Source organism: Peromyscus leucopus, chromosome 8b (assembly GCF_004664715.2).
Source record: "Peromyscus leucopus breed LL Stock chromosome 8b, UCI_PerLeu_2.1, whole genome shotgun sequence".
NCBI classification, from domain to species: domain Eukaryota; kingdom Metazoa; phylum Chordata; class Mammalia; order Rodentia; family Cricetidae; genus Peromyscus; species Peromyscus leucopus.
The window spans coordinates 73,900,564-73,913,642 of record NC_051086.1 but is presented as its reverse complement, the minus strand read 5'-3'; the positions used below and the strand labels follow the sequence as shown (position 1 = coordinate 73,913,642).

Here is a 13,079-nt window from a genome sequence, read left to right as displayed (position 1 = left end):
TTTCTAAGCCAGCTATTCATTACTTCTCTGTGACATTCAGAGTCATTTGTTGTCTTCCCCACAGCTCACCTTGCCTGTGGCCACATCTCTTGTGGCTTTACCTAAACTTAGTCTGTCTTCCGGTTCTGAGTTCCAACCACTGAGGACAATTTGCAGCTTCTCAAAAAAAAAAAAAAAAAAAAAAAAAAAATGCAAACCAGAGGGCTGGAGATTGCAGCACAGTGGCCCAGCCCTTGCCTACAATGCTCAAGGCCCCAGGTTTGATCCCCAGTATAAAAAGGAAGGAAGGAAGGAAGGAAGGGAGGGAGGGAGGGAGGGAGGGAGGGAGGGAGGGAGGGAGAGAGAAAAGAGAGAAAACAAAGGGTTGGGGAGATGGCTGTTGGTAAATTGCCTGCCACCAAAGCATGAGGGCCTGAGTTGAGATTCCTAGACCCCATCTGAACACCCAAAAGGGAGAGGGTATGGAGACAGGTGGAGACCCCTGAAGCTCATCAGCCAGCCAGCTTAACTAAATTTATGAGTTTTAAGTTCAATGAGAGGCACCATCTTGAAAAATAAAGGTGGAGAATGACTGAGAAATGACACCTATCGCTTGCTTCTTGCCTCGCAGGCATACGTGCATACTCATATGCATATATGTGCAAACCTACACTGTCAAGTACACATACAACACAACACACACACACATACACTGAAACACTTGAAAATTTCTATCTTAACTTTGTGGCTAGAGTACCTCTTTGCTGCTTACTATCTGTTCCAAGACACAGCTGGACCAGGTGTCATCGCCAAGATCATCCTCTAACTTATGTTATGTATGCTTTCCTACACTATGGCTGTACATGGGATTTACTTCCATCCTTCTACCAAGACCCCTTAGCCGAACTGGCTAAGTACAGGCTTGTCTCTGTGACTCACCTGGGAAACACCTGGAGTTTCCTACAACTGTATTCCTAAAATCCTATAACTCTATCCATCACACCATCCAGCATGCCTGGCATGTATTGATGCTCCATGTGTGTCTTAGAGTTGTTATTGCTGTGATGAAACACCATGGTGGTTTTCCTATGGTTCTGACCTCTCCATAATCCTGGGGTCAACTCAGTTGCACCTTCACAGATAGCCTCTCCTAGGCTCTCTTTGAGGACTCTGATCTATTCCACATAGTAGCAAGTCTCAACTTCTTTCCATGAACTCTTCAGTCTTGGGACTTATACTTCAACTGAAGCTGAACATTCACTAGTGGCCTTACTTAGCTTCCCATGAGGCCAACCTTCAGCTGCACTTGACGTCATGCCTTCAAAACCAGTACCACCTGGGAGACTCTTACACATGGACAAGTTTGGCTGCCAGCATGAGGTCCAACCTTGGCCACCTCTGGAACACAGCTTCTCTGTGCTGACTCCAAGGAAACATTTCTCAGAAGATTTCACCTCAGTGATGCTGGTCTCTTTTTAATCACCACAAATTTCTTGACCCAGGTACCCACCATCAGTTAGTTGTCCTAGTAAAGCAAAGGTTTCACTTCCGTGGTCTTGATCTCTTGTTAATCACAGCTGATTCTACAACCCCAGTTGACCAGAACCACAGCTTCTTAAACTCAAAATATCAAATGGCCCTAATAAGGTCTTTAAGGAACTCAAACTTTCCTCTGAAACTTCACATGCCAGGCCTCCATAATTTATGCTGCACAACATTATCTTCAAAGCTCCCATAGAACAACCCACTGATTTCTGAGCACTGACTGGTTTTTCCAGTCCAAAGTACCAAAGTCCTTCCACAATCCTCCCCAAAACAGAATGGTCGGATCAGTCGCAGGAACATTCCACTCTCTGCTATCAATTTCTGTCTTAGTTAGGATTACTCTTTTTGTGGTAAAACACTACAGCCAAAAACAACTTGGAGAGGAAAGGGTTTATTTAGTTTACCCTTCAACATCACAGTCCATCCTGGAGAGATGCCAGGACAGGAACTCAAACAGAACAGGACCCTAGAGGCAGGAGTTGATGCAGAGACCATGGAGGGGTGCTGCTTATTGGCTTGCCCCTTAAGGCTTACTCAGCCTGCTTTCTTATAGCACCCAGGACCACGAGCTTGGGAGTGGCACCATCCACAATGAACTGGGTCCTCCTACATCAATCATCAATTAAGAAAATGCGCCACAGTCTTGCCCCGGGCCAATATGGTGGAGGCATTTTCTTAGTTGAGGTTCTCTCTCCCCAAAGGACTCTAGCTTGTGTCAAGCTGACATAAAACTAACAGACACAATGATTGTAATAGGAAAAAAAGAATGTGTATTTTTTTTAAACCTTCTTCATCCTGTTTGTGAACAAGTATGTATGTGTCTTTGTTTTGCCTGAGAAGACATGAGTCGATCATCTTCTGCCTGCTGTGTCCTCAGAAACACAGTGAAGATAAGTAAGGACAGATGGCAGTCGGGCCAGACATAGGTTGGTTAAAGACTCTCAACAAGCCTAGAGAATCACTAAGTGGCTGTGTCCTGGGTAGACTGAGAGGCGATATAAATGAAAACTCCTGTGTTTGTTCCAGGCCAGCTGTTACCGGCAAACCGAAATACACCGAGTCCCATTGACCCTGACGCCATCCAGGTCCCTGTCGGTTATGAACCAGACCCAGCAGACCTTGCCCTCTCCAGTATCCCAGGGCAGGAAATGTTTGACCCTCGCAAACGCAAGTTCTCCGAGGAAGAACTGAAGCCACAGCCCATGATTAAGAAAGCTCGCAAAGTCTTCATCCCAGATGATTTGAAGGTAAATTGGAACTGGTAATCAGGCTGTGGGTAGATGGAAAGCCGGATTAGGAGAAATTAAAGGGGTGATTCCAGGAAGGCTGCACACACTTGGAAAAGAAGGGCCTATGAGTTCTGATTATGTTTGTTGGCATGTGACTTCTTGGCACGGTGCTTCCTCTCTAGGAGTTTTCTGAAATATGCTTTCATGTCTTGATACTGATCAAAAATAAGGAGAAGCAGTAAAAGGCTGGAGAGATGTTAAGTCCCCACAGGAAGCAAACTGGATCCTCTTTACAAGGGATCCCACGAGCCCATGTATCAAGCCCAGATCTTTCAAGATTGCAAAGGAAAAGAAAAAGAAAAAGAAAAAAAAAGAGGATTTGAGAAGGGAACCTGGGTCTCAGCTTTCTGAGGCGTACCTCCTTTGTTCATTGTTTGTTGATAGTGAGCACTACCATTTCCTTGAGTGCCTTGGAGACTAAACAAGTCTGAACAACCCCCTCCATATTGCCGATTCGGGGCCACCAGGATGGCATCTTATGGGCAGAGATGGGGGATCCACTGCTATCATTTGTCTGCCATGTAAGGTTCTCTTGATGTTAATTCAACAGTTAGTTCTGAGTGGGTTTTCTCAACAGTGTTGAAAGGCATGTAGCACTTATCCAGGGAAACAGATTTGCCTGTTTATTCTGATACATTTACCTTAGGATAAGAGATATTCCTGAAATTATGCCAGCACAGAACTATGTGTGATTAGCCATTGCATAGGACTTTTTCTGTTCATGCTTCTTCCCAATCATGAGAACAATAAATTATTATATATATGCAAGGCATTAAGACCAAGCATAATTAGCCCTTTTTGATACCAAATCCTCATTGCCCAACCATAAATATGCTTCCTATGTAGAGACACTCCCTAGGAAAATGAGAGTCTGGGACACTGTGTGAACTGATGAAGGCCAGTCTTTCTACCTGTTTGTATCTAGAAAGAACACAGGAGGCAGATGTGCCCAGAAGATCTAAAGACAGCTGTTATCCTCACATATATCTCACATCTGAGAACTCCTTAATTGCTGCAGAATGGGCAAATGTCACGGCTGAAGTCCAAAGTTATCACTTTACAGTGGAGGATATAGAGAATCAGAAAGGGGAACTGAGGTGAACTCTACTTTTAGAGTAAGACAGATTCTGGGAAAGGTCACTGTAGCATGTTAACCCAGACAAGAGACTCTTGCATAACAAACCAAGAACTGTCACCCTAAGAATCAAAACCAAGACCGTCTATAGGAAAAAATCCCAGAAAACCTAAACTTCTCAGGGCTTTGATGGTTAGATTGTAAGGGGCCACAGAATTAGGTCCAAGTCGAGTTAAACACCTTATTACAGTTGGATGCCTTCAGGGGTTTTGAGTTCTTAGTCATCTAGTTCTCTGTATTTCAGAGTTTTAGCCCTTCACCTAAACCAGGAAGCCTATTCAGCTGGGGCTACTTCTTGACTGGAAGGTGGTTTGACAGGATGCTACTGAGCAGTAGATTGAACTTCTAGCCAAACCTTCACAGAGTCTCCAAGTTTGCATGTTGGAAGAGTGAGCCTACTTAATGGCCCGTGTGCTCTTGGCAGCAAAGAGGCCATACTAAACCATCTGTGCTGGAATGATGCATATTGCTTCTGTCATGGCTGAGCCCGCCCTTTCCACATGGTGGGTAGGGAACTGGCAGGAACCTTCTCTTTCAGTGTGCCCTTAGGGATTTTTTTACAATTGCAGGTGAAGCCACCAGGCACAAATCTGGAGCTGCTGAGAAGCAGGAAGAAGAAGTGTTCTTTCACAGAGAGGACAGGGCTGGGGTGGGTGGGAGACAAGGTGCATGTGGCCTTCAGCACTGGATGTCAGAGCAATAGAGTTGAGTGGGACCTACCAAGAATGGTTTTCCCCACCAGTGCTTGACTTTCTTCTTTGAAGTTGGCCTTTTGGGCTGGCACAAATACTGAGGGATGAGGGAAAGCTAAACAGGGACATATGGGGGCTCCTAACTGATCACACACAATCACATCTATTTCTTACCACTCTTAATGGGCATTCATTGCCTTGACAGACATCTTTCAGAGATGTAGGCTAAAGTAAGCCAACACCAACACTGTATTTGGGCTCATGGGAATTCTAGTCTGTAGAGAAAAGGGGAGTGTCTGTTAGAAGTGGGTGGGATGAGTGGGTCCCTGCTGTGTGACGGTACCTGGGTAGCCAGAGAGCATCAGCTCCTGGCAGGGACAGGATGGAACAGAGGACCCTGTGCCAAGACTATCATTCCTATGTAGAGATCCTGCCTCCCTGTCTCCAGTCAGAATGACGAAAGGAGCAAGATGGCTTTCCTAGGTCAGGGCATTCCTTCTTCCATCATTCCCATCTCCTCCATCCTTTCTTACAGCTCTGTTCTCTGCTTCCCTCCCACTCAAGAGCTTTCTTCTCCACTCCACACTTCTGCTAGCTCATCAGCACGTGTGGGCAGATGAGGCTGGGAAAAAAAAAAAAAAAAAACACCTTACATGTGATAAGAGGCCTGAACAAAAACCGAGTTAAGTCTGAAGAGAATTGAGGAAGAAGAGTTGGTTGTTACACTAAGGTCATTCGGTGACTCCGTGGTCCTTAAAGGCATGGTCAGAATTGTCACAGAGTGCCAAATCCATTCTACCACTTCCCAAGGGCTTGCTCTCATGTACAGCCTCACCTTGTGCCCTCATGTTACCCTGTGTGTAGGTTTTGATCCATTCTGACTCAGCCCTCCATCGGAATGTTCTTGGAAACCATACTCCTGGGCACACTGACAAGTGTGGTAGCTTTCCTGATACTATAAAGGGGTGGCATGGAGGATGACAACGAGTGAGCGAAATGGCCTCCATCAAAGCTGGGTACTTGACTGTTAGGAGGATACCTTTGGTTGCCCTCGCCTATGTGATGTCAAGGGGTTTCCCAGGACCTCCCAGCCAGTCTCCTTTTCTGCCATTCCCACCAGCTTTGAGAAGCACAAACATCAAATTCTATCAACAGCCACCACATACCTGTCCACACTTGCTCATGGAGGTATTCCCCAAAGGGCTGCCTCCTCCCTAAGAAGAATTCTCATACCAGCTATTATGAAGATCACTTTTTCCTCCTGTGACACATTATGAAATATATAGAAGTCCAGAGAAACTTTATGAACAAAGGACAATCTTGTGACCAGCAGACAGGAAGTACCTTCACGCATTTTCCATCTCACACACTGTCTTCGCAAAAGGTACATGTCCGCTGAGGATAATGGACAAGTGTAGGGGCAGACCACTGATCCAGACTTCTTTTGCAGCCTTGAGCCCCACCTCTGTGAGTGACTTCTTCTGATACCAACTGTCTCTTGGCATCCTGAGAGAGGGGAGGGACCGGCCTCACCCATTTATTCTAGGTGGCATAAAGTATCAGCTTTGCTAAGACAGAGGTATTTGCTGTAGCACGTTGGTGATACAAAAGGAGTTAGAAACTTCCTTTTGGCACCATCTCATCAATGGATTAAGAAGGTCAAAAAGATCCCCTCAGCCCTCCTAGGGGCTGTCCTTTCTCTTGGTAGAGAGAGAGCAATGATGGAGGCAGATATGGGAATTCCAGATAGGGTAACTGAAGCCCAGTAAGCATTTACATAGGAAATTAGAATACATTATTTAAATGTTAGTCATTGGTAGGAGTCCACTGAGTAATGAAAGCTAATACATTTTTTTCATTTCTGTTTTCAATTACCAAAGTGTACATGCCCTTGTGTGACATTCTGATAGCTCAGGATATATAAACTAAAAGGGCGGGAGATCTTCCTTTTGTCTGTTGCCTCACTGGTTTGGCCATTCTTATTAGAGGCACCTATATTGGTCACTATAAAGCCATCTGGGCCTCCCACTATTAGTAAAGAATAGTTTTAATCGAACTGTGGTAAACATGCATGTTCTCCAGCAGGCCACTGTAATTTCTACCCACATCATAGTGTATCGCACACATCTGTGCAGTATCCCCCCACAACAGGTCTTCATTGTTAACAACTGTAGAGTATCCCTTTGTGTGACTCTGTGATAATGTAGTTATCGACTCTACTAGAGATGATTAGTTATTCTCCTTTTTAACTTTTACAAACAATCCTATGATCAACAATTGCACCTGTGTCTGCATACATGGAGAATGTGAGATGAAATCATAGAGGTGGAGTTGCTACATCGACAGTGTATTCCTGAAGACAGGTTTTAGAGATGTTAGCGTGATGGTGCTAAGGGGCAATGGTAGGAGAATGAGGAGTTCAAGGCCACCCTTAGCTACATAGTGAGTTCAAGACTATCCTGGGTTATGTAAGACCTGATCACAAGTGTGTGGGGGTAGGTAATTAGTTAGTTAAAAAAAACAAAAATTATGTATGCATACTACTGAGAAATATAACCATATTGCCTTCCAGGAACAGGGTCCCAACTTATAGAAAAGCCTACATGTGTATTCACGGAAGAAAAAAAAAATAAGTTAAAAAAAAAAAACCTTTCCACCAAGAGAGTGAAGAAAATTGGAATGGAATTTAGGGTGTGTGGTGAGCTTCCAGCTTTCAGTGGAGCTCTGATCTCTGCTTTCCTGGGCACACTACTGCGTTGGGCAAAGCTTGTTGTGACAGGTCGGTCCTTTCTCTAGGAAGGAAGCCATGGCTGGCAAGACCATGCCCTCAGCCGTGTAGCAGCTGTAAAGGAAGGAGACAGGAATTAAGAAACCCCGGGCTGGTGTCCCAGCACACCCCTGGCTGACACCCAGTGTGTGCGGCTGAAACCTAATATCTTGTTTCTTTTTTCCTTCTGTAACTAATGAGCAGGATGACAAGTACTGGGCGAGGCGCAGAAAGAACAATATGGCGGCCAAGCGCTCCCGCGACGCCCGGCGGCTGAAGGAGAACCAGATTGCCATCCGGGCCTCGTTCCTGGAGAAGGAGAACTCAGCCCTCCGCCAGGAGGTGGCTGATTTAAGGAAGGAGCTGGGCAAATGCAAGAACATACTTGCCAAGTACGAGGCCAGGCACGGGCCCCTGTAGGATGGCATTTTCTTGTGGGCTGGCTTTTGAATAGATGGACAGCTTGTTTCCTGTCTGGTAGCACCACACCCAAAACCAACCTTTCCGACATCAGCACTTTACCAGAGGCATAAACGCAAACTGACTCATACTTCAGTGTGCATCTGTGTGTGTGTGTGTGTGTGTGTGTGTGTGTGTGTGTGTGTGTGTGTGTGTGTACACACGTGCGTACGTGTCCACGTGCTTATGGTCCCATGTGTGCTCAGTGGTGTGCATGTGTGCGTGTGTGTATGTGTGTGTGTGTATTCCTTCACATTTGCCATTTAAAGATAGTCCTCTTGTTGTCTTTTAGTTCCGAACAAGAAAGGTGCCACGTTTTTATTAGACTCTGGAGACTCCTGTGGGGTTTCCTCCCCTCCCTTCTCCACTCCTGGCCCTTTCCACCTTGCTTCATGTTCCAGCGAGCTCACTTTTCCAGGGGCTGCGTGGTTACGGGAAGCGGGGCCCCCTGGCAAAGATCTCGGCTATCTAGAACATAAGCTCTTGTTTCTGTTTCAGCCGCGAGTTACCGTGCTAAAAAGGTGCACAGCATACCCTAGCACTACGCTGCAGCTGAATTCCTTCATAGGTTGCCCCCGTCCCGTTCCCCCCCACCACCTCTTTCTCTCCTACCCTTTCTCGTTTTCCTTTCAGTTCTGGTGATAATTGTCTTCAAATTTAAAGTGCTGTTTAGATTTAGTAGATCCCATATTTACTTACTGCTACCTACACTAAGTTTCCTTTTAATTCTACCAACCCCAGATAAGTAAGTACCATTATAGAACACAGAGTGTGTTTTGCACTGTCTGTACCTAAAGCAATAATCCTAGTGTACGCTAGAGCATGCTGCCTGAGTATAACTAGTGGACGTAGGAAATTTTCCCTACCTAGGAATTTCACTGTCTTTAAAAAAAAAAAAAAATCAAAATTAAAGTAATGCATTTGCGCATGACCAGAATATTCTCAGGACAGGGAAGCAGAGGGCAATGGGAGGCCTAAGAATGAGGAGTTGATTTATCAGTATGTAAGCCAAAAATAATAATAAGAATAATTAATAATGCATCTTGGAGAAGCCTTTGCCATGGATGTGCTTCGTTTTGCTATCTCCCTTCTCCCACACCCAGCTCATTCCACTTTTCTAGTTAACATGTCCCTCTTGATATTCAAAACGATTGAATTACTTAAGATTCAGTTCACCGACTTTTTTTGTAATATATATTTTGGGGAGGATATTTTGCTGTTTTTAGAAGTCAGTTAATTAAGTTAAAGGGTTGATGTTTTGTAAAGCCCCTTCCCCCCGTGGTGTCCTTTTTGAATGCCTCACAGATCAATGATTCTGGAGCCTGTGTTCCTTACCCTCTGTTTGCTTTTGAACATATGTGCGCCTATCAAGTGGACTTCTGAAAAAAATGAATGTAAAAGACACTGGTGTATCTCAGAAGGGGATGGTGTTGTCACAAACTGTGGTTTATCCAATCCATTTAAATGTTTACTATAGACCAAAAGGAGAGATTATTAAATTGTTTAATGTTTATACAGAGTAATTATAGGAAGTTCTTTTTTTGTACAGTATTTTTCAGATATAAATACTGACAATGTATTTTGGAAGACATATATTATATATAGAAAAGAGAAAAAAAGGAAAACTATTCCATGTTTTAAAATTATATAGCAAAGATATATATTCACCAATGCTGTTCAGAGGAGTGCTTGGGGGTTTTTGAAGTCTTTAATATTTTAAACCTATTACTGACACATCAGCATGTTTTCTGCTTAAAATTAAAATTTTATGACAATATTGAGGCTTGCTGTGACGAATCCTGCTCCAACGCTTTCTTGTTTCTTATTAGGTCTCAGAAGGAAGTCAGTTAACGTCACCCAAAAGCACAAAATGGGTTTTAGTCAAATATTTATTGGATGATACAGTGTTTTTTAGGAAAAGCATCTGCCACATAAATGTTCACTTCAGAATTCTGGGTTGCTGGATTGGAGTGTTGTTGCCAGAGCCCCAAATGCTTTGGTTCTCTTTTGGCCTGTGTATCTCAGGCAATGCAAGGTTGACCTCGGTGCTATGTGTATGGCTTATGATTTCATGGATGTTTTGACTATAAAGATGGTTGTTCTTTTGTTTCACTGAGTTGTATAATGTCAAGAGAGTCTGCTGCTGCTTCAAAGGCACATTTTGTGCTTGATTAAAATCCCCTTTCATCCATGGATGTTTTCCAGTTTCCTGCCTCCACAGTATCTGAATTCTCTGCAGATCCAGTGATGCCCTTCTCTTTCTATCAGCCACTCTTCTGTCTAGTGTCAGAGTTCTGGAACATGAGACCTTTAGGATTTAGTCCCAGGTACCTGTTTTGTTCCAAGCCACAGATTATGGCAAGAGATGAGAGAATAGAGACTTGCAATACGTTTTCCAAGTAAATTACTAATAAAAAAAAATACTTCGACAGCCTCACATAGAACTGAATAAGAGATGATTCAGTAATAGCCATGAGATGACAAAGAGTTGGTCTTTTTGAAGATAAAGGGGCTGATTGCAGAAATGCTCAATGACAGTATTAATCATACAAAGATGAATATATTTAAACTTAAGTAGAGAAGTGTTGAAGTGTTGTACTGTAGACCATCCAGATTCAAATGGAACTGGTAAGTGGTAACTGACAGAAGGGCATACCTGCTCTTTCTTGGAATTGTTTGTACCAAATGAACCTTACAAATGTTTTCTGCAGAAGACATAAAAAGATCACAATAAAACTTACTCTTTTGTATGCCAGGGAAGGTTTTAGGAACTTACCTCATTCAAAACAAAACAAAACACCACCACTTTGGAGTCTCCACAGGTGCCTTATATATAGGTCATTATCACCCCCTCCTTCCCCTGGCAGACTTCTGTCTGTCTGGGGACATTAAAACAATGATGCTCAGTGTCCCAAGAAGCAAGGCCCGGGGTCAGATGATTACAGCAGATCACGGCCATTAGGAAAGTCCTGTTTTCAACAGTCACCATTTCAACCTAGGCATCTTTCAATGATTATTTGGCCATTAAAAATGCATCCAAGCTGTAGCATGCTATGTGATCTAGACATAATTTGGAATGAACAGTATAGCACTTCCTTACCAGGTCATGTCATCTCATTTTTCAACTATTTTCAAAGAAAGTAAAAAGCAAAAACAAAAATAAATCAGTGTGTCTCTCTGCTCATGCTACCTTGAAGGAATGGGAGGGCTATAAATAAAAGTCTCTTGACTCTAGAGGAAGTGGTACTTTGGACCAATCACAAACCACATCAGGCATGGCTGAGCTAGGCCTTTGTCTGTAAATATAACAGGCCTTTAAAGAACCATCCCTTGAAGCAGAAGGACCCTGTGTCTGAGAAAGTCAGAATGGAATTCAGTCACTGGTTGAGTGGGAACTAAATTAGAGAACCCAGAGGTTCCTTATAACCCATTAGCTTACTGTGGGAACTTACATTAATTCTAAATATACCTTTGAAAGGGCCATAGCCTTGTTTTGGGGAAAGCTGTGGAGGGTGGCGGGGGGGGGGGGGACAAAGTTGTAGATGGCAACTTCTCTCCTGCCCAAGGGTGAAGCGATTAACATTGTACAACATACAAGTTAGACGTTGGTGTTTCTAAGAGTTCATCTGTTTGTCCCTATTGTTCCTTTGAGGAAAAACTGAAACTTTGTCAGAGTTAAATATGAGGTCCGCAAGCAGGTAGCCTACTGGACTGTGTGTGGCCTGTCTCCATGGGCCAGGATTTAACTTGGAGGTCGGTCCCCGGCAGGTGACTGAGCTGAGGTGTGATGCCTTTCCTGTGGTAGATACCTTCCACTCTGGCTCTGAAGGTGCTTGTTTCCTGCTGAGGGCTCCTCAGGACATCCCTCTGGTGAAGCCAAATTCAACTCCAGATGTTTGGTAAAATCATTGTCATTAACAAATGAACAAAACCATAGGTCTTGACGGATTAAAGTTTTAGTAACTACAGCCAATGCATTTTGCCAAAATGTATGTAAGGCAATGTGTGTTTGTGTGTGGATATTTAAGTGGAGACATAAAATCTGTAAATTTTTTAGCACCTCACCAGATGTAACAATTAGCTATTATCCTTCCGGCAACACCACAAAGATCGCATCTGTTAAACAGGTTCAAGTTAGCTGGAGGTTAGTGTAATTGTACACCATGACATAGGTGGTATTTATGCTGTCAAGTCCAAAACTTTATTTGTTCTTCTAAATGTTTAATAAACTGATTTTTTTCCTTTTTTCATGTATTTTTTTTGAACAGCCGACTAGCAGTTGTCTGTTTCAGTCAACATAACCCATAGTTCATTTGCAGAGATTTGCAGAGATGTTAATTGTACTATATAATTAGTAATAAAGTATCATTTATGGATGACTTATGTACCAAATACTGCACTATAGATGTAACCAACCGTCTTATTAAATAAGAAACACAGAAATAATGCAAAAGAGAAAGCTGAGAGGTCAGAGCTCAGAGCTAAAATCTTACCCTTCCGCCTGCGGTGTCCCAGCTTCCCGAAGGAGACTCTATTTCCTGTCGGTTCGTCTATTTAAAGTATTTTGTTCTGCCTTCTCATTGGTTGCAAACCCAAACACGTGACTGCCTCGTCACTGTCTGAATGTACAGCCCCCTAGGTCTTAAAGGCATATGTCTCCAATGCTGGCTATATCCCTGAACACACAGATATCTATGGGATTAAAGGCGTGTACCACCACCGCCACACTCTTGCTATGGCTCTAATAGCTCTGACCCCCGGGCAACTTTATTTATTAACATACAATCAAAATCACATTTCAGTACAATTAGATTACCACCACACTGCACTATACACATGGAAGATGTAAGTTCCAAACTAACCAATGAAGTAACAATTGTTACAGAAGAGGACATGACAGTGTAGGCAAGTTAAGAAACTTACATAAGGAGATAGAGAGCTGGCTCAGTGCTTAAGAGCTATGGCTGCTTTTCCAGAGGACCCAGGTTCAGTTTCCTACACACACATGGCAGCTCACAACCACCTATAACTCCAGTTACAGGAGATCTGATAACTTCTTCTGGCCTTTGTGGGTGCAGACATTTATACAGGCAAAACTTACCCATACACATAGAATAAAAATTTAAAAACAAAACATTCTCAAAGTGATAAGCTACAGAAATGAGTACTGATCTGCTGACTAGGTACCATATACAGGGAGATCACAAAAACTA

At 43.4% G+C, this 13,079-nt stretch overlaps 1 protein-coding gene across 2 annotated transcripts in view; it reads left to right on the top strand.

Annotated features, from left to right (window-relative positions):
- Positions 1-12,113, top strand: part of Hlf (HLF transcription factor, PAR bZIP family member) — a 56,883-nt gene extending 44,770 nt beyond the window's left edge. The window contains exons 3-4 of one of the 2 annotated variants that reach the window (XM_028885923.2): positions 2,551-2,771; positions 7,609-12,113. In XM_028885923.2, coding sequence (XP_028741756.1) covers positions 2,551-2,771; positions 7,609-7,827 — 440 coding nt within the window. In that variant the 3' untranslated portion in view covers positions 7,828-12,113. The remainder of the gene's footprint in view (positions 1-2,550; positions 2,772-7,608) is intronic. The other variant, XM_028885924.2, reaches the window with a different exon arrangement.
- The last annotated feature ends 966 nt before the right edge of the window (positions 12,114-13,079 follow it).